Source organism: Gracilinanus agilis, chromosome 3 (genome assembly GCF_016433145.1).
Source record: "Gracilinanus agilis isolate LMUSP501 chromosome 3, AgileGrace, whole genome shotgun sequence".
Taxonomy (NCBI): Eukaryota; Metazoa; Chordata; class Mammalia; order Didelphimorphia; family Didelphidae; genus Gracilinanus; species Gracilinanus agilis.
Window position 1 is genome coordinate 451870758 of NC_058132.1, and position 22999 is coordinate 451893756.

Consider the following 22999-nt stretch of genomic DNA (forward strand, 5'->3'; position numbering starts at 1 on the left):
TGCAGTTTTACTTCCAGTTCTCTTTTATTCCATGAAAATCAGCTCTTTGCTAAATAATCAAGTTGTGTTTAGTGGGAGAGCCCCCTCACTCTGTCTTGCCGTTGATTCTTGATTCCTGTTGTTTTGAGACACTTTTTAAAGATTGGTTTGGAAATGGATAGCCAGAGCAGTTTTGGCTTTTCTGCTACTAAACCTCCATCTTGGCTCCACTCCCCTGAGGTCATGTTTTTAAAAAATTAACCTGCTTTTTATTTCTCATGAAGCAACAGTATTCATCACAATCACATATTACAACTTTTTTAGTCATTCTCGAATTGATGGGAATCCTCTCAATTTCCATTTCTTTGTCATCACAAAAAAGTTGCTATAAACATTTTAGAATATATAGGGTTTTTTTTCCCTTTTTTCCCTGATCATCTTAGTAAATGTAGGATATGTAAATTAATGTCCAATACTTCAAGTATTATATTTTATAGAGTTTATCTAACAAAACAGAACCACGTGACAAGTTTTTCTACCTGCTCAAAAGTCCCATGTCCACAGCTGCCCTCACAGGAAGAGAAAAGAGCAAGACACAAGAGTCCGCAGAATTTATATCCTGTCTACATCAGCACATAATGACAGGAAGAGAATGGGATACTGGGAATTGTAGATTTGTTGGGAATCATAGATTTTTCAGGAATTGTAGTTTTTTTTAGGGTAACAGATTTTATTACACAGAAATAAAATCTAACAGTGTTATTTCTGGGTCTAAGGATATACACAATTTTATAACGCTCTGGGCATAATTACAGATTGCTCTCCAAAATGGCTGTATCAGTTTACAGCTCTACCAACAGTGTATTAGTCTCCATTTTTTCCACATCCCCTCCAATATTTGTCATCTTGTCCTTTTATCATTTTAGCCAATCTGAGAGGTGTGAGATGATATTCTAGTTGTTTGGATTTGCATTTATCTAATCAATAATGATCTAAAGCATAATAATTTCAGAGATAATAGGATGGTATATTGGGAAAATCTAGAGATACAATTAAAAATTTTGTTGAAACTTTCAATAATTTTAGCAAAGTAGTATGATATTAAATTAATTCACATAAATCACTAGCATTTCTATATATCACTAACAAAGTCCTATGAGAAGAGATAGTAAGAGATAACCCATTTAAAATTACATTAGAATAAAATACATAGGAATATACCTGCCAAAGGAACTACATTAATATAATTATCAAGCACTTTTTATACAAATTAAGTCAGATTTAAATAATTGGAAAACTTTAATTGTTAATGGGTGATGGTCAGAGCCAATATAATTAAAATGATAACTTTACTTAAACTAATCTACATATTCAATGCCATCCTAATTAAATTACCAAAAGATTATTTTATTGAATCATAGTTAAGAATTAGAACATACTTTAGACACTATCTAGTCCAATCTTCTTATTGTAGAGATGAGAAAACTAAGATCTAGAAAAGCCCAGTATCATAGCATAACAATTCAGGTCCTCTTGACACAACTATAACAATGATATAGCACTTACTATATGCCAGGCACTATGCTTTATAATTATTATCTCTTTGACCTTTACAATAAACCCAGGAGATAGGTGCTATTATTACCCTCATTTACAGATGAAGAAATTGAGGCAGAGAGAAAATAAGTGACTTTCCTTATAGTCAGTATCTAAGGATGCATTTGAACTCAGGTCTTACTGACTCCAGATCCAGAGTGTTATCCCTCTGCACCAGTTACTAGCTGCCTCAGAAGCAGTATTCTATCTGCTAAATCATAGTAGCTCTCAAGGCTTCAACTCTAGTGGGCTCATGAATATATCTAGGGAACTACTGTTTTACCTCACTTTAAAATCCATGTGCCTCGTCAGGTTATTCAATTTCTTAGAATTCTCATTAAGAATTTCAAATAGTCCTGAAGTAATTTCCAGATTACTTTGCTAAGAAAAGCCTTGATTTGTTTTTTTTAAACACTTATCTTTTGTCTTAGAATCAATACTGTATTGATTCTGTGGCAAAAGAGTATAAAGGCTATGAAACAGGGGGTTACATGACGTGCCCAGGGTCATATAGCTAGGAAGTGTCTGAGGTCAAATTTGAACCTAGGATCCCTGTCTATTGAGCTACCTAGCTGCCCCATCAGAAAAAAATTAAAAGAAGTTCTCTTCTTCCAATCTTTGATATCAAAAATTTCCTCCTCAATGTATTAGTCTACTTTTCTTCTTTGGTAAATACAATCTAGGGAAGGTATTAAACTGCATCTCTACTGATCCTAGACATAACTAGGCAATGCCTTTTTTTTTTAAACCCTTACCTTTTGTCTTGGAATCATTACTGTGTATTGTAAAGGCTAGAGATGGCAAAGATGGCACACAGAGTAGTCTCTGTGGGCACATTCCCCCCGCCCAACCTCCCAGTTTCTTACTAGAAAGGCAAAGGGACTTCGGCAGAGCCACTCTTTTCCCCATCTCCACTGTGTCTAATGACATTTTTTCACATCCCCAACCCCTCTGCCCAGCAGCCAATGGGAGCACACAGAGGGTAAGGTGGGCAGTTGACAGGCAGCAGAGCTGGAGTGCTTGGACCACTCAATTCTCCCTCTCTATACTTGCTGAGAACATTCATCACCTGACCTGATTTTCTGCCCAGGAGCCCAAAGGGAGCACTTTTTCCTCCCCCTGTGTGGGGTAAGGATGTACCCGATACTCAGTGGGGGTGAGGGGCACAGTATGCCATCTTTGGGAGAAGGCACAGCACTTGGTTTGGGGGGAAGTATGGGGACAGGGCCTGGCACTCAATGTCTAAAAGATTTACCATCACTAGGCTAGGCAATGGGGATTAAATGACTTGTTCAGAGTCACACAGGTAGGAAGTGTCTCAGGCCAGATTTCAACTCAGGACCTCCCATCACTGGGTCTGGCTCTCAATCCACTGAGCTACCCACTGCTCCCCCAGGCAATGTCTTTTTTTTTTTCTAGTAACTTCTAATACCTACTTGAGATATCATCATTTGCCTCTCTCTTAAAAGTGAAATGGTGAGCAAAACTATCAGTTTGTGGAGAGTTCTGATGATGAGCACAATCACAGTTAATAAAAAGATCTACTATTTTGGTGATGAGGACAAACAAGTATAATAGACTTCTAAAACCTGTTACATTAAAGGGGTGTCATGAGAAGCTTGTCTCAAATTTTACTGAAAACAATTGAGGTCATTTGCTGAGGGCTCCTTCTTTTCCCTTCTTCCATATTTCATCATTCTTATGCTTTCACCACTGTCTCACTGAAAACCAGGTACTTCTACCTCTTGTCAAGAGAAACCCCACTATGTTCACAAGTCCCTCCCCCATCCTCATTATCTTATTTATCTTCAATCTCTCCCTTTTTTACTGGCTCAATTCCTACTGCCTAGAAATATGGCCATGTCTCCTCCATCTTAAAAAAAAACCTCATACTTTAACATTCTATCCTCTTAATAATCATTCATTGTGGCCTTCTATATAATATATAATAGGCGACTCCCTTTTCTCTCCTCTAGCTCTCTTAACCTCCTATAATCTGGCTTTTGATCATTATTGCATTGAAACTGTTATTTCCAAAATTACTAATGATTACTTTTTCTCAATCCTCATTCTCCTTGACCCCTCTGCAGCCTCTGACACAATTGATACTCTCTTCTCTCTTACATTTTTGGGACACCACTCTCTTCTAATTCTCCTATTTATCAGAGGGCAACTGCTCAGTCACCTTAGTTGGATTCTCATCTAAGCCAAGCACTGTCATGGACCCTCTTTTCTCCTCCAGATATACTACTTCAGTTGGTGATCTCATTATCCCAAGGATTTAATTATCTTATCTTTGCTGGTGATTCTCAAATCCTTAATCTCTGCTCACCTCCACCCTCTCATCTCTAACTGCCTTTCAGACATCTCAAATTAAGTGTCTAATAGACTTTAAACTCAGCATGTCCAATGATTGCATTATCCTCTCCAGAAAACTCTTCCTCTCCCAAACTTCCTTCTTAATATAAAGAAGATTCCTGGATCCCTCACTATCTTTCACTTCCTCCCCCAGCACCCAATATCCAAACTTCTACAAAGGCTGCTGATTTCATCTTGCAATATTTCTCAAATATACCCTCTTTTCTCCTATAATCCTACCTCCAGTCTGGTGCAGTAGATGATTTCAATTACCAGTTGGTGAGGTCACCTGCCATAAGTCTCTCCTCACACAAGTCTATCATCTGTTCAGGTGTCAAAGTGATTTTCCTAAAGTGCAGATCCACTTTTGTAATCTCTATACTCAATAAACTCTGGTGGCTCCCTAATACCTTCATAATTAGATATAAAATCCTCTGGCTTTCAAAATTCTTCTATAACCTAGCCTTTCCCTATCTTTCCAGAATTCTTATACCTCACATACCATCCTGCTTCCATGTATTCTTTGAGAAAACTAAAATTTAATAGTTCAAAATTTTAGTAAAGCAAAATCCCATTTCCCACCACATTTTCTTAATATTAATTCTAGTGCCTGCCCTCTGTTAACTATTTTCCATTTATTTTGTACATAACTTGCTCATACATATTTGTATGCTTGTCTCCCTCATTAGATTGTCAGTTCCTAGTGAAAAGCAATTGTCTTTTATCTGTTTTATCCCCAGTCTTTGCACATAGCCACATAGGAGGTACCTGATAAATGTTCACTGACTGACTGGACACAATCTGAAAATAAGCATCTCCAAAAAGTTTAGAAATATTTGTAGATGATGACCTAATAAGTTTCACCCAGGCAGAGATATTTCCTAATTTATATAACTTCCCCTTGCACCTCAAAGACTGCTCTAAACAAAGAAGACACACAATAAATGTTGAATAAAAACACTTTTCTTTTCCTTAACTGGGTAACAAATCACCTTAGGAGGGAACAAAAGGTCAGCATTATATAATATCAGCACAGAGCAGTGACAGAAGCACAGGTCTCAAAAGTAGGTCACCTCTGCTCAAATCCCAATTTTTGACTGGGTATATGACAGGGACAAGACACAATTTCAAGTATTTTATAAATGTTAAAGTACTAGATATGTAAAATTATTAGTATTGCTAACAGTAAGATGGGGAGGAGTCAAATCTCCTATTTGAAAAGAGAATAAACATGGATTCACAAGTTTGATAGGTTTATTATTTGGGACTGCAAATGAAAACTGAAATATGCTTGGGCATATCTTCAAGACTATGGTGCTTTGGAAATGTTTAAAAGACATGTTTCATAAAATGGGTCTTTTCACACTGGTTGCTTCTGCCTAGAATGTTCTCCCTTCTCTCCTGTCTACTTCCTGGTTCTCCTGGCTCAAAGATCTCAAACTGTACCTTCTACAAAAGACCTTCTCCCCTTTCCAGTACCCTACCTTTGCAAGTGCCTTCCCTCCAAAAGAATCTCTGACAATACCTCTCATACTTTGTATACATTGTTTACATTTTCTCCAATATAATGTGAGCTCCTTGAGCACAAGAAGTATATTTTTGCCTTTCTTTTATTACCAGCATTTAGAGTAATGCCTGACACATTTATTATTATTCCTGTTGACTCCTTAGGAGCATAGGGCCGCAACCATCTCAAGCCAGCAGACTGTTCTGGGCAATTTCCCCCAGCTGGGCCCATGTCATTCCGACTGTTTTTGTTTCATTTTCGGCAGATCTTCGCCAGGTCTGTTTTGGTCTTCTGACTTTCCTCCTCCCTGGAGGGTTCCAGCTCAATGCTTGTCTGGCTACGTTGTCTTCCGGTTTTCGTAGCGTATGTCCTATCCATCTCCACTTACGTTTCTTTATGTCCTGACTAATGGGATACTGGATTGTTCTTTCCCAGAGACTAGCATTGGAGATCTTTTCAGGCCATCTGATGTTCAAGATGTAGCGTAGACATCTATTAACAAAGACTTGGAGTTTGTTGGTGTTGACTTTCGTCACTCTCCAGCTTTCTGATCCATATAGGAGGACGGCCTTTACGTTGCTATTGAAGATTCGGAGCTTAGTGACGAGGGACAGTGCTTTGGAGATCCAGACAGACCGCAGGGTGTTAAATGCCTGTCTGGCTTTGTTGATTCGGTTTCTGATGTCCTCATCTGCTCCGACAACCTTACTGACGATGCTACCCAAATAGGTGAAGTGGTCCGTCTCCTTGACGTTTTCTCCCTGTAGTTGGATTGGCAGGTCCTGTCTGCTTTGACTGTGATCACCTCGGTCTTCTTCTTGTTGATCTTCAGACCTGTCTTCTCTGCTTCTTCAGAGAGTCGTGCAAGTTTGGCTTGCGCATCCTGCTGCTTGTGAGAAAGGAGACAGATGTCATCCGCAAAGTCAAGGTCCTCAAGCTGTTTGGTATGAGTCCATTGAATGCCCGTATTGTTGTCCTTGGTAATTCTTCTCATGATCCAATCTATGACCATCAAGAAGATAAGGGGCGAAAGCATGCAGCCTTGCTTCACTCCAGTCTTCACTGTGAAGGGAGCCGTCAGTTTCCCATTATGGATGACCTGGCAGGTAAAGTCTTCATATAAACGCTGGATGATGTTGATGAGCTTCGGGGGAATCCCGTACTGCCTGACACATAGTAAGCATTTAATAAATGCTTTGTTGCTACTGACGAGAATGAAGAATGTCTACAAAGGAGGTGTGTGTGTGTGTGTGTGTGTGTGTGTGTGTAAGAGAGAGAGAGAGAGAGAGAGAGAGAGAGAGAGAGAGAGAGAGAGAGAGAGAGAGAGAGAGTTGTTAACAAATGGGTTTATGCTTACAATATCTGGTATGTCAGTGTTTGAAAGGATAGGAAATAAGATGGCAGTTTTCATGGACTTCTTGTGGGCTCAGTAAAATAAAAGCAGGTTAAATAATTTTCACCAACTATTAGAAGGCTGATACGCACAAGTGAGAGAAGCACAGGAGATAGTTAAAAGGCCTAAGTTATATTGTTGAATTTTGTATTCAAGATGATCCTATTGACACTGATTATTAATGGTATTAACTGATACAGTCTACAAGATCAATGCATTAGCAAAACTCTTTTGTAATCATATGCCTGTGAAGGCTATTCTTTTAATTTATACTTACAGGCACTTTCAAAATCCCTAAACACCTATTTTTCTGTGTGATAGACCCATGAGAGATCTGAAACCCTTGTTCTAAAAAAGCTATCTTCTTTGAGACTGATCATATCATGTTGGTCTTCTTGCTACTATTTTCTATAAGTTCATAGACAGTTTACTGCTTAAAATTATTTTTAAAATATTATTCTCTCTCCCTCCCACTACACCCTCCCCCAAAATGAACAATTTGAAAAAATACACAACACAAAAAACAGCAAAACAAATTCCTGTATTGATCATATTCAAAAATGTAAATCTCATTTTGCATTTTAAATCTATCACCCATCTTGCAGGAGGTTAGTGGTATGGTTTATCTTTAGTCCTCTGTTGTAGTTTATGATTCTGTTCATCAGAGTTCAAAATTCTTTCAAAGTTATTTTTCTCAATAATATTGTTGACATAAATTGCCCTACCATTTCTGTTCACTTCAGTCTGAATTAAAGTCATACAAGTCTTTACAATATAACTGGCTATAGCCAGTTTCATAATTTTCCCTCTTATAGCTGCTTCCTCTGTAACTTTTAGATTTCATCATTTCTCACGGTACAAAAAATATTATATTACATTCAAATGCAACAATTTGAATAGCCATTCCCCAAAAGGAAGATAAATCCCTAGTTTCCAATTTGGGGCTACCACAAAAGAGTTCCTGTAAATATATTTGTATATAGAAATCCTTTTCCTCTTTAACTTCTTTGTTATACAGACTTAGTTTAGTACTAGTATATAGCTGGATTAAAGGTTATTTAAAGTTTGGTGACTTTCTTGGGATGACGGTTTCAAATTGCTTTTCAGAAAGTTGGGATCAATTAATTCACAGCTCCCTTTTCCTCTTTGCTTCCTAGTTTTCCTGGCTCAAGATTACCTCAAATTGTACTCACTACAAAAAAGAACTTTTCCCCTTTCCAGGGGGAAAAGTTCTTTTTTGAAGAACGTCTACAAAGGAGGGTGTGTGTGTGTGTGTGTGTGTGTGTGTGTGTGTGTGTGTAAGAAAGAAAGAGAGAGAGAGTTCAAAATTCTTTTTTTTCACCCCTAGAAATGCCTTTCCTCCAAGAGAATCTCTGAAATTACTTTCCATTTACTTTGTATACATCTTGTCTATACATTTTATCCCCCATTGTAATATGAGTTTTTCAATTCTGTGGAACTCAAGAGTTGTTTAAATTTGCATTTCTCTACATTTCTCTAATTATTAAGTGATTTGGAGCATTTCTTTATATGGTATTGAAAGTTTGGATTTCTTCATTTGAAAAATGCCTGTTCAGATGCTTTGACTAGGTACTTAAATGTTGACTGATTAATCAATTTATCTATCAGGGAATGGCTCTTAGCCTTGTAAAATTAAGGATATCAGACCTTAACTGAAACATTTGTTTTACCAGTTGCCGTTTCCTATCTAATTTTAAATGCATAAGATAATATGAACTCCTGATCTGGGCATTAGCTATGCCTATTGTCTTAGGATCCAGCATTTTGGAGCTTTTGTTGATTACCTCATAATGTTAATGTATCAGACCACTTGTCTAATTATCATTTTCCCCTTTCCCCTACTGTTGTAATCCCAATAAAAACACTAGTATGTTGGACAAAGAGTTAGCTCTTGGAGAGCTCTTCAATACTAGAGCTCCATTCCAGTGAAGCTCTATTCCACTAGAGCTAACTCGCTGTCTGACTACTTCATGTCGGAACTTTCTTTGTCTTTGAGTCTTTATTCTTGCCTTATGCTCTCCTTCCCATAGACCTTAACCCATAACCCATTTTTCTCTCAGTCCCTGGTTCCCCTTTTTGAGTGTTTTACTCACTAGGAACTTTTGTGAAATTGGTGGACATCTTCACCTTCTTATGGTTACTCATATAGTTGTTGAGACATTCTGTTATAATTCAATCACTGCATATATTAAGTATGTCAAAAGAGGAAAACAAAGAATTTTACTTTGTCTTGGATCTCTTTGTTTCTAGATCCTGTTGAGCCACTTAAAGTTAATTAAGTTTTATGTTTAGTCTAATAAAATTGTTATTCATTTTGGTGACAAGTTTCATGATGTTCCATAAATAAATATATGGTAATAATGAAAATTAAACATGGCTGCTATTTTGCCTATTTCCAGTTTAGTATTAAAATAGTTTCCTTTGAACATGGGCCATCTATCAAACTTCAAAAATATGCTTTTTTGAATATTTCTTGCTTCATTCTCAACTAGTGTACTGAATTTATATTGCAGAGTTCCACTGTCCTATTATGCCTTATCACTCTTGGTTAAAGCAAGTTGGTTTCAACAGTCCACTTGAAATAATCTTTAATATTTCAATGGAATGAGGGTCTTGTGTATATGTATATGTGTGTGTGTGTGTATATATATATATATATATAATATATGAAAATATATATACATGTCTCTTGTATATATAAAACTATACATGATAAAAGTCTCCAAGCATAGTACCTATTCCCTGAAAAATGTGTTTCTTCCTCAAAGACTTTTAAATTGTTCTAACCTGGACACAACAATATAATATACCTCAATCACTCTGTATTTAAAATTTTGTCCATGAATCAGAAATTATAACATGTGAAAGCAAAAGCTCTATACCAGTGATGGTGAACCTTTTAGAGACTGAGTGCCCAAATTGCAAACCTCATGCTACATGTGAGCCCCAGACAGGAGAAAGAGGAAGCGCTCCCACTGAACTTCTGGGCAGAAGGACAAATCATGTGAGAAATGTCCTCCAAAACACGCGCAGAGGAGGAGGTGAGCAGCTCCCTCCAACATGGGTGCCATAGGTTTGCCAATATGGCTCTATTTGGTGTAAGAAAGTAAAGAAATATGTACTTCAAATTAAATAATTAGCTTGCACCAGTGATATACAGGATCAAATTAGAGATCACTCTTTCTACCCAATCTTTATAAAACATTTTCTCAATAACTGATCACATCTTCAATACAAATGGGTTTTTTAACCAGTAATGATGGTGACTTTCAGTTATTTACATAGAAAGAACTAAATATTTCAAATCAAAGGATACCAAGAAAAGGACTACTGCTTCATCTTTTGAGGCCATTATTTTAAAATCTCAACTGGTGATGAGTTCTTTCTTGTAAGGGTTTACTTGCTCTATACATGGTATAGAAAAAAACATTAATATACAAAAACATATATATATAAATACCTTCACTGTCCTTGAATTTCTTGATTGCCACAATTTCATGTGTTTCCTGAAAAAGAAGAGGCAGAAGAAAAAGTCATTTTCAAACCTCAATGCAATGCATTTCTCAAATCCTAACTGAGGCTGTGTAAGAAAGGTATTTGGGGAACAAAAAGAGAAACCTTAGGCAAATATATCCCAATTGCCTTCCAAAAATTATTCTGACCATCTATTCTCCCTATATCCAAAGCAGAGATGTGGAAATAATAATCAATACCTTTAGAACATTAAAAATAGGCAGGATAAAGATGAATTAGGTCTTCGTTTGTGCTGTCATCTAAAGAAAAGCAGTCAAAGAAGCTGTTAAAGGGGTCTTATACTATGACTAGAGATACTAGGCTCTGAAAAATTGTTTCATGCCGGTGACAGAGTGGCTCAACAAAAAAGAATTTTCTTCCTCCTGTGTCTTTTCCTATCCAAGAAATTTGCCTCACTGGTGATATCTCTTACTATTATTTACCAACCACTGGCATTTATTTTAATAATCCATGAACTCTTTTGTGTGCCTACTGACAATTACAATCACCAAACTCTCCTTAAACCCATTTACCTCTCCTAACTGAAACAAAGAAAGTTTATTACCAAAACACTCTACTTTTACCAAAATGTAGAAATATTAACAGTTTTAATATTCATTTTTTTGGGGGGTGGGATGGGAAAAAGTGGCTCAGGAGCTAGTGACTTGGGCTATTAAAACATTTTAGAATCACTGGATAAAATAAAGTCTTAATTCCCAATTTCAAAGTAAAAGTAAATACACTAGGAAAGAGAATTAATAAACACCATGGGAAACTAATGTCTTTTCTAAGTTTATTCACATACTTTTCCATCTAAAAGTATGAATACTATCCTTATTTCTACTGTGTTTATTTTTGTATGTTTGTTTACACATATACAAACATACAAAAATGAATGAACACAGTGGAAATAAGGTACTGGGAGATAAGGTGCAAGCAGGGGGAAATCAAGAAACACCTTCTGTAAACAGGGGGAGCCATTTGAATACAACTTTCAAGGAAAACAGGAATGTATTCCAAGAATGGAAGGAAACCTGTGCAAAAACAAGGAGATGGGCACTGGAATACTATATATGAGGAACGGCACAATGGTCTATTTACCAGTATATGAAGGGAAGTGATGTATAATAAGCCTGGGAAGATGACCTAGAGTTCAGTTGTGAAGATATTTAGACCTTAAACAAAGGAGTCTGTATTTGGCATGTTGTTCAATTTCCTCTTCGGATCTGCTCCACCAAAATGGTCAATTGTCTGGTGCCCTGAGGATGACCTCCTCTCGAGGGTGACTCAATGATTAGTAAAGTCCTTGTTTGTAATCCCTAAACTATCATAAGGCCAGACCATACTGCTTAGTCTCTACTTTTGGCTCCCTCTCTACTTAAGGTTCACATTCCTCAAAACTGCTCCTCCTATGATTTGAATGGCTTACTCCTATCTCTCCCCTGCTTCCAATTTCACATGTGCTGCCTTTCCTATTAGATGAAATCTCCTTAAAAAGGGCATCATTTCATTCTTATTTCTTTTCCCTCAGCATTTAGCATAGTGCCCAGCACAGGTACTAGAGAACCAATGGAGTGTAGGAAGCAGGGGAGAGATGTGGTCAGGCAACACTTTATAGAAGGTGCCACAAGCTAAGTCTAGAAGGAAAGGGGGAAACTAAGCAACAGAAGTTAGGAGAGGATAAATTCCAGATAAGAGACATAGACAATGCAAAGGCAGATAGATACTGGTACATAGAATGGTGTAGAATAATAAGGAAGGTCAACTGGGCTAGACCACACAATGTAGAAAAGGGAATAATCTAACAAAGTTGTATTGTAAGCTGAGGCTAGTATGTGAAGAACTTTTACTGCCAAATGAAGGAGTTTATTTTTGACCCCAGACGTGCCAGAGAGCCCTTGGAATTGATTGTGTAGGTGAGTAACATGGCCAGATCTATAGTTTACTAAAAATCACTCTGAAAACTATGCAACTGACACATTGGAAAGAAGAGAGCCTTGAGACAGAAAGATCAATTAGGAGGCTGTTGTAGTAGTTTGTGCAAGAGATGATGAGGGCCTGAATTAGCATTATAGTGAAGGCCAATGGAAAATATGTTGTGGGAGTAGATATGTTAAGATTTGACCACTTACTGTTAGGTAGTTTAGGATAGTGAGGCACTAAAGATAACACTTAAATTTTAAACCTGGGTACCTAGAAGGATAATGGCATTCTTGCAATAGAAAGGAATAAAAAATTCAGAAAAGGCATGAATTTAGGAAAAAAGATAATTAGTTCTATTTTGTTTCAGTAAGAAATCAATAAGCATTTATCAGGTGCTTACTTATGTGCCAGGCACCAGTAACCCAGTAAATACTGGGTTTACAAAAGAGGTAAAAGACAATTCCTTCTCTGAAGGAACTCACAATTCAATGGGAGAAGACAAACAAATATGAACAAAGATGCCATGTAAGAAATAAGTAACAGAGCTAAGGCACTAGAATAAAGAATTGGGAAAAGCTTCCTATAGAAGATAAGACTTTTAGTTGGGATTTGAAAAAAGCCAGGGGAGCCAAGAGGGAGAGTTAAGGAGGAAAAATATTCCAGGTATAGAAGACAGATAATGCTTGAATCTAGGAGATGGGAGTGTCTTGTTTTTGTAGCAGCAAAAAGGCTAGTGTTACTGGACTGAAGAGTAATACTGAGAAGGAAGGAAGGGGCTAAAGGCTAAAGGACTTTGAATACCAAAGAGAGGAGTCTATATTTGATCCTAGAGATAAAAGCCTCTGGAGTTTATGGAGTATGAAATGAAACAATCAGACCGATGCTTTAGGAATGGACTGGAGAAGACAGAGACTTATGATGGAAGGCCGATTTGGTAGCAGGGAATTGCAATAGTCCAGGGTTTGGACATTGAGTAGTTGAGGATGGCATGTCAGTTGCAAGCCTAGGGGAATTGGGAGGATAGTGGTGACTGTGAAAGTAATAGAGAAGTTAGGAAGGGGTGGGATTAAGAGGAAAGAGAGTGAATTTGGCTTGAGATTAAATTTCTTACACCTGCTGGACATTCTAGGAAGTCTGAAAGGCAACCATAGATATGCAAAAACTGAAAGTAAGATTGGACAGGACAGGTAGATTTGAGAATCATTGGAATAGAGATGGTTATTAAAGTCATGAAAGTTGATGAAATAACTAAATAAGGTATTATAGCAGGAAGAAGCGCAGAGGTCCTGGGAGAGAGCTCTGTGGAACACCTAAATTTAGAAGGTATGATGTGAAGGAGGGTCAAGTAAAAGAGCCTGAGGAGGAACAATTGGATAGGTTAGAAGAGAAGCAAAAGAAATGATGTCCCAAAAACCTAGAAAGAAGAAAGTATCACAGAGGAGAAGTTAATCCAGAGAGGTAAAGAAGAATGAAGATTGAGAAAAGGTAACAGAATTTGGCAATTAAGAAATCTTGGTAATTATGTAGAGAGCATAATGAGGTCTAAAAGTTTAATTATAACAGATTAAGAAATTAGTGAGAGAGCAGAAAATGAAGGTATCTATTTTAAAAAGCCCTCTTAAGGAGTTTAGCCACAAAGGACAAAAGAAATAAATTGGCAAGGATGGAAGGATCAAGTAAGACTTTTTTTGATTATGGAGGAGACTTTAACATGCATATAGACTGTAGGGAAAGGGACAAAAGACATCAAAATTGAAAATCAGTATTAGAGTGGGGATGACAGAGAGGGAATTTGTTGAAAGAGACAACACAGAAAGTGACCACTTATGAGGGTAAAAGGGTTTAAGAATCTTCTGATAAAGAGTAGGGTAATCTCTCTGTGTGAGACAGTGAAAGAAGAGATGTAGCATTTGAATGACTTGAGATGAGGAAGAAGGAGCTCATGGTACCCTTTTTTAAAATTACTAAATTAGATTACAAAATAATGAATGCATTATTAAACCACTGAGTAATCAAAAATTTTTTTCCTATTATACATTTAAAAGTGATAGGAGTGAGGAAGAGGTGGTAAAGATTTCTGACAGAACTGACTTAAAGGTCTCAAGTCCCCATGCCAGTCTAGCCAGTGACTGTAACTTTGTGCAATAAATTTAAATTTTGTGCAGGTCTCACTTTTCCTCTCTAAAATATTATTACTACCACTTATTGCCATTAATCCCTGAAGGAAAAAGATTGTCTATATGAAAAAGCAACAAAGGAGAAGGGGACTATACACATTTTTAAAATTTTTATTTGATTGTTTTTAAGTGGAAGGTAGGGAAAGAGAAAGGAAAAGAACATTGGAGAAAGCTAAAATTATCTAAGTGCAAACTGTCTCACTTGGGGAAAATCATTGCTTTCAAATGTATATTGATAACTCTAACTTTTACATTTAATTAAGTCATGATGTGTAAAATAGTATCATTCTTTGCTCTAACAAAGAAGCCATCTTTTAAAACAAAACTTTAAAAAAATCATTTTCCAAAATCAGTTACATAATGAAAATAACCCAATCCCTAGTTTGATGTTCTGCATTGTTCCAGGAGATGATACAATTAATCCCTAGCAAAAGAGGGAGAAAGCTTGAGCAAGATGGAATTACTTACAATTTTCTAATTCTCTCTGAGTAACATGTTCACATTATTTGGTTTTAATTATTTTAGATTCTACAATCTTATACAAATATAAGAAGCAATGTTTTTTAAAATCCAGTAAGCGGGGGCAGCTGGGTAGCTCAGTGGAGTGAGAGTCAGGCCTAGAGACAGGAGGTCCTAGGTTCAAACCCGGCCTCAGCCACTTCCAGCTGTGTGACCCTGGGCAAGTCACTTGACCCCCATTGCCCACCCTTACCACTCTTCCACCTATGAGAAAATACACCGAAGTACAAGGGTTTAAAAAAAAAAATCCAGTAAGCAAAGGACTTCTGGGTCATAGAACTAATCAGATGATTGAAATAATTTTTCCTAATCCTCCCCTGACTCAAAACTCTTTATAAAGGAATTATGTTTAATTCACATCAGAAAACACTATTAAAGCCCTCTCTTTGGCCAGCCTTCTACTCTGAGGAGAGCTATACAAGTCAATTTGTGGCCCCAGGCCTTGGATATAATGTTGGAAGCCTTCATAGGAGAAATCTTCTATTGGCATAGCTCACCTCTCTATACCCCAATAGGAACAAGGGGCACACTGACTCTAACTATGTGGGATGTAGAAAGCATGCTGTCTTCTTCCTGAGGCATCTCCTAGGTTAAAGGCTCAAGAATATAAATGTCATCCTGAATATCATACTCAAACCTAGTACAAAGAGATAAATACCAATTCAATCAGAAAAGGAAAATGGTAGAGCTAAGGGAGGAACTGAGGCAGGAGGTTCAGCATAGGTGTCTGCATTGAGATTAAAGGAAAGGGAAATGAAACCCCAGACAAAGGACAGGCCTTTCCATAGGAAGGAAAAGACCCTAGTCACACCAGACCCCTCAGTTTTATCCCCATGTCTGTCAGCACATAATGACAGAAAGCCAGTGGGCTCCTGGGAAATGTTTCCAATAACACAAGATGTTCCAAAAGGCAAAGGAACTCAAGCTAAAATCAAAATTGATCCATCTGAAAAACCTGACCCTAATCACTGAAAAAAGATGGATGTTGAACTAGAGATACTTTGAGACATTCCTAAAGGTGGGGAGTGGGGGGGAGGGGGGGAGAAGGTAAGACAAGCAGAACATCTAAATTGCAAATACCACAAACTGCAGAAACTTAAGAGAGATAAATGAGTCAATAAAAGTATCAGGCAAAGTCTAAGTAATGAAATGCTTAGGCACTTTTTTAGAAGAGAAGAAAATGGGGTTTGAACATTGGTACATTATTGATAGGGCTGTAAATTAGTACTGGAAAGCATTTTGGAATTATGTTGATGTTATAGGGGTGCAAATGGTGAACCCCTGGGTTCAGGAAGGAAACCATTTTCAAGAATGAGAGGACTCCAAACTTAGCTTAAAAGTAAAAAGAAAGATTTATTAGTAAGATAGGATTAATGGCCAGCAAGACAGCATGAGTGGAACAGCCATGGGAGGCTGCTCCCGAGTACCCCAGTTCTCACCTATTTGTATCCTTTCCCATAGTGTGCACAAGACTCCTTGTACTCAGGCATTCAGTGGGTGCAGGGTCTGTCTGTGACCTTCAGGGCTTAGACTGTCCAAGTGCCTTCTGGAGGTGTATCTCTTTGTCTATCTCAAAGGAATTCCAAGGATAATGGTCTTTGCCTCACCAGGGCAGGAAGGGGGAAGGGATTTCCCTGTTCACAGCCAGTCTGAGTTAAGGGGTACAGGGTCCCTACCATCTCTGCACAATGCCCATGTCATTGAAAGTGATTAAAACGCCTAAGTTCCAACTCAAAAGATTATATATAGAGAGAGGCATAAATTCCTGAAATAAAGGATCCATTTACAATGAAATATTTACAGCAGCATTTTTTTTTGTAGTAGCAAAACACTGGAAACAAAATAGATGTGCATTATTTCAGTAATGGCTAAACAAATTTTAGTTAAGAATGTGAAGGACTATTACTGTGTGGTAAGAAAATATTGGTGAATCCAAAGATATATGGAAACATGGAAAATTTATATGATCTAAAGCAAAGTGAAGTAAGCAGAATCAGGGAAAAAAACCACATAATGACAGTAATATAAATGGAAACTACCACAACAAAATAACTGAAACTGAATGTCATTAAATATAATGAACAAACATGGCACCAAAAAGATACATATATGAGAAACTACGTCCCTGTATTTCTCTGTAAAGGATGTGGACCATGATGGGGAAACACTATAATGTTAGACTTTTTAAAAAAATGTTATTTCTACTTATTTTTTCTTCCTTTTGTTTTTAAAAATTGTTTATTACAAGGGATGGCTCTCTGGAAGAGGTCAGGACAGGGATTAAAGGAGAAACAGTGATACTGATTAAGTTTTTTTGTATGGAAAAATATCTTTGTTTTAATGTCACTATTATTCCTGATCCTGCCAGCTGTTAGTGACTCTCAACATTTATTATGTGTTTATTTGGAATATACTGACTTTTGTACATGTTCTCTCCCTAAAAATCCAGTCTAGAAATCCTCATTTCTTTGTAGCCATTGTAAAGGCCAATCAACTATACTATTGTTCTCAGTTCCCCAGTTTTCATGGTTTCTTGGAGTTTTCATCTGGAGTGGTGATACTCCCAGGGATCAGTAGCCAGTCGGGCTCTGTGTGGGTTTTGAGCCAGTGACTCTGTGTGGAGGCCTAAGGATTGTACTGTATTCCTCTCCTTATTAAAGACTTGGTTTTTCTGACTATTTAATAGTTTTTTTCCAGTTAACATCTATTAGTTTTATCTTGGTTATCTAAAGGCAAAAATGAGCCCTCTAACAACCTTATCTTTGGTCATCCAACCTCCAATTCTAACTCAGAGAAGCAGAAAGAGGAAGAAAATATATAAATCCACATTTATAAAATTTGATAGAATATTATAATATTCACCATCTTCATAGCTAACAATTATATAACACTTTAAGATTTAGAAAGAGTTTTGCAAATATATCATCCTCACGACTCACAATAACACATGGGAGATGGTTTTTAGCGGTAACAATAGAAAAGAGCTAATTCAAGAGATATTTCAAAGAAAGAAATTAATCAGCTGGTGGCTAACATTGGAAATTCCAGCTGCCAAGAAGGCTTGGTAGGTGAGCTGCAGGGTGCACCTAAGGAGGGGTGAACCAGCCCATGTCAAAATCTGAATATGTCAAAGTTCTATAACCAATAAATGTGGGATCTGATCAAGAGTAGCCAGTCTTTTAAAACTTTAAACAAACAAGACAAAAAAGGAAATGTTATAGGGGTGCAAATTGGTGAACCCCTGGGTTCAGGAAGGAAACCATTCTCAAGAATGAGAGGACTCCAAACTTAGCTTAAAAGTAAAAAGAAAGATTTATTAGTAAGATAGGATTAATGGCCAGCAAGACAGCATGAGTGGAGCAGCCATGGGAGGCTCCCCCTGAATCCCTCAATACTAGGGATTATATACTTTTACAATTGTGGGGAAGTGATGCTGTCTCATGATGAGGATGTGATTCTAGAGTGGTAAACACTCAGGTATTCCGTGGGGGAGGGGGGTGTTGGTCATCTGATCAGCGTCTGCCTGGAGACATAGGGGGTGACCCTCATAGTTTAGGGGACAGATGGATGTCTGAGATATGCAACTTGTTATCAAGGAGGTGTATCTCTTTGTCTATCTCAACTTAAAGGAAATCCAAGGACAAAGGTCTTTGCCTCGGGAGTCAGGAGGGCAGGAAGGGGGAAGGGAATTCCCCTGTTCACAGCCTGTCTGAGTTAAGGGGTACAGGGTCCCTGCCATCTCCGCACAAAGCCCATGTCAGAAAGATGAAAAAGGGGGTAAGAATGGGGGAGAGGGAAGAGAAATGGGGAAGGAATAGGGAGAATGAGTGAAGAAAATGAGAAGAGGGAGAATGAAATACTAACCTTCTAGTGGCGCATTTATAAGAATTTATGAACTATAGAATACTTGTCCCACTTGTCGACATGGAATCTAGAGACGTGAAACTTGTGGCCTAGTGAGATCTGATGAACCCCAAGTTTTAGGAATAGCTTGTAGGTTGGAGACCCCCAAAGCTTGTGCTGGTTCCCCGTTCCTGTGAGAATCTACCCTGAAGGGAATCTCAGGCTAGCAGTTTCAGATTAAATAATGGACCCCAGGGTAAATATCCTTTTGTCTTAGGTAGTCTTCCCCAATGTATCAGAAACCCTTTCCCAGGAAGACACACTTGGGCAGGGACCATCCTTTAGTATCCATTTTAAGTAGCCCCTTCCCTTACCCCCTAGCCTCTGGCTATGATTCCTTTCCCAAGTTTGATTGTATCCAGTCAGTATGATAATGTCAATCATCTTTCCCAGCCCCTGGATCTTCCCAAATGGTATATAAGTTCCCTGATTTCTTTTGTTCCTTGGAGATCTGGCAAGGTGGCACTCCCAGGGGGTCAGGGACCAGAGCAAGCAGTGTTCAATCCTTGGACTCTGCATAGGGCATGTGGCAACTCTGAGTGGAGGCCTAATCAGCCCTGTTCCCCCTTTTCCTTAATTAAAGAGTGGTTTTTATGACTATTTAATAGTTCTGAAAATTAACTTCTTAAATAACACATCTCAACAACAAGTTTTATATCACACTCATCTCAATGCACTTGCTTTGATGATATGATTTTTTTCCAGTCAGAGTTCAATATACATTGCAACTCTAATAGTCTGTGAGTAAGTAGGTGCTTAAGTAGTAAGTAGGAAAAAAAAAATCACTATTTGAGGCATTTACCCTTTCCCTATTTGTAAACTATCTTTATATAAACTTGTCCTTTCCAGCTGGCTAATCAACTCCATTAGCAGAAACCCCAAGAATCCAGGGTTTCCTATATACAAAAATGAGACATCAAGCGATAAGAACTTTAGCAAAGTATTCTCACTATGCTTACTTTTATAACTTTTTATAACTTTATAACATACAAATATTTTCAATTTTAACTTTAAAACACAGATACAATCATTTGAATATTATACTAATAACAGCTGTTTTCTAGATTTACTTATTAACTGGCCTATAATAAAGATATAAAAGTATTGTCAAAGAACATCTAATTCCACCTAAAAAAATAGTGTCAAATAATGATGAACAAGCTCAATAAAATAAATTCCAAAACATATCAATTGTAAATACATTCAATGAAAAGAAAAAAAAGGGAATTCTTTGGCAACAATATCAAAATATGTTCCTAATTTTCATATATTTTGTTCTTAAAAAAGACATAAAAGAAACATAAATTTATACATATCTCCAAAAGTGAAAAGGATGAAAAATATTTGATTAGTCACCTTGAGAAGTTGAAGTTCATAGTTGAGAAGTATATGGTTTATAGGAAACATAAATATCCTCTTGGTTAACATCTTTAGAATTAAAAGATATTTCCATGATTTCATAAATGTGAAATAACATCTTTTTTTTTTTTAACAACAGTTCAAATCCAGTCTCAGACATTTATTGGCTGTTTGACCCAAAGCAAGTCACTTAACCTCTCTCATTTATTTTCTTCATTTGTAAAATGGAAATAATAATAATATGAAATAACATCTTCAACATCAAAAGGTATCATAATACACCACCTCTGAATAGTATGATATATATATCGTATATTCAATTTTATTTATCTCACTTTTAATGTTCAGAATTTCCAAATTAGTATTTAACTGGGTATTAAAAATTTTTTTTCTAGTTTTTAAAACGGCAAACATAATTCACTGATCAGCTTTGCCTATTTTATTGATGTATTTAGAGATACAAATTTTCCTTTGATTATTGCTTCTGCTAAAGCCAATGAGTTTTAATCTGTTGTCTCACTATTACCACATACATTAATAAAATTATTCATTATTTCTCTTTAACCCACCCATTCTTTAAGACTATGTTAGTCTCCAATTTTTAATCTGTTTTCATGCTCCTTCATTAAATGTCATTTTTATAGCATTACGATCTATAAAGGGTACATTTACTATTTCTTCTTTTCTGCATTTAACTATATAGTTTCTATGAATTAATATGTGTTCAATTTTTTGTAAAGGATCCATGTACTGCTGAGAAAAAGGTATACTTCTTTCTCTTCCTAGTAAATTCTCTCCGGCTATCTATCATATCTAATTTATCTAAGATTCCTTTCATCTCCTTGACTTCTTTCTTTTTTTAAAATTAGATTTATCTAGTTGTAAGAAGGGAAGATTGAAATTCCTCTTTATTAAAGTTTTGCTGTCAATTTCTATCTATAATTCAATCAACTTTTCCTTTAAAAATTAAACTGCTATCACATTTGGTACATATATATTTAATATTATTTATTACTTTATCATCTTTGGTACCTTAAAGACTCCCTTCCAATAATATGATTCCCATGCAAATGTTAAGATTATCTATGATTACTTGATAAATGTAAGAGATTGTGTTTGAGATTCCTCTGATTATTAATAGTGAATGAAGTAAACCAAAGAGAAATATGTATGCCAAAGATGTCTGCCATGATCATGGAAAGTAATCGGCAGAGTTCTAACAGAATAGATTTTTAAAATTCTCCAGAAACTATATCTTAAGTTGCAATTATTTATTAAATAATTTTGAAAGCAAGTCAGAGAAAGAAAAGGACTCTAGTTACATGTGGCCCTTACCAAGCCTCCTCATGGCCTGGGAGTCATGCCCATATATATTCTTCTCACTCTCAGTTTCCAGCAAAAAAATAACCAATTTCCTTTTGGGATCACAATTTAAGCTCTTAATGATGTCTCTTTCAAAAGTCCCTCAAATTGGAGGACTCCAATTTCACTCTGGACAAGAGACAGAGCTTTTAATGCCAGGGAGTAACCAAGGCCCATAGTGTTCCACCCCACACCCAAAGAGTACATGTCTGCTTTTCTCCTCCCCCATTATTTTTTCTCTATCTACTATCCTAACGTGATCAGAGGGAGAGGCAGGTTACAGCTTAAGTCTAATCATGATCAATATAATCCAATCAAATTTAATATCAAAACTCCCTTTTAAAAATTCAATGTTAAATATTAGGTGCCCCCCCCCAAAAAAAAAAAAGAAAAAAGAAAGAAAAGGAGTACAGGCTAGTGTTAGATTCTCACAGTGGTGACTTCCTTCAGATGTCTCTATTTGTAGAAGGCATTGTATATGATACATTCAAGTCCAAGAATACTATAGAGCTTCCTTAATGAGATGTATAGTCACTCAAAAGAATTTAGCCTGATAATTCATACAGCAACAATTATCAGGATGGAAAAAAAAAACAACCCACCTGTTTTCAGACTAAAATGTGAAGCTTTTAAACATGCAGTTTATTGTCCAGATAAGAGAGAAACCATTGAGCTGGACCATTTAACACAGAGTTGAGCAAATATTTTAAGACAGGAAAGAAGAGAAAAAGAGAAGGTGAAATTGCATTTGGGATACTGTGCTAAATTTGCTCCTATAAATGAAAACCTATCATTTTAAGAGCAATATTTTTCTAGTTATACTACTGTAAATCCACCAATGAAATGTAGTAGCATCACAGTATATTTTTGTTTCTGGTAGAAATAATCTATTTAAAATTTTGTAAAGCCTTATTTTGGTATATTATTGAAATATTCCTCTCAGGGGGCAGCTGGGTAGCTCAGTGGATTGAGAGACAGACCTAGAGACTGGGAGATCCTGGGTTCAAATCTGACCTCAGATATCTCCCAGTTGTGTGACCCTGGGCAAGTCACTTAACCCCCATTGCCTAGCCCTTACCTCTCTTCTGCCTTGGAGCCAATATGTATTGACTCCAAGACAGAAGGTAAGGGCCTAAAAAATAAATAAATAAACAAGTGAAGGACTGAATGAATAGATAGATAGATAGATAGATAGATAGATAGATAGATAGATAGATAGATAGATAGATAGACAGACAGACATAGATAGATGAATAAATGAATGAATAAAATAAAATTAAAAATTAAAAAAATCTATTCCTCTCTTGGATGTTCCCAATCATACTTCTGCCAATATATTCAGCTAGACTTGATCCATATGTGTTATTTCTATCAACATATTCACAACTT

The 22999-nt window shown here is 36.7% G+C and overlaps 1 protein-coding gene across 1 annotated transcript in view; it reads right to left on the reverse strand.

The window, feature by feature from the left end:
* Window positions 1–22999, reverse strand: part of CDKL5 (cyclin dependent kinase like 5) — a 131023-nt gene that overhangs the window by 101931 nt on the left and 6093 nt on the right. The window contains exons 2-3 of the mRNA XM_044669264.1: window positions 18021–18072; window positions 10315–10360 (exon numbers count right to left, since the gene is read on the reverse strand). Of these exons, the coding sequence (XP_044525199.1) occupies window positions 10315–10360; window positions 18021–18072 (98 nt within the window). The remainder of the gene's footprint in view (window positions 1–10314; window positions 10361–18020; window positions 18073–22999) is intronic.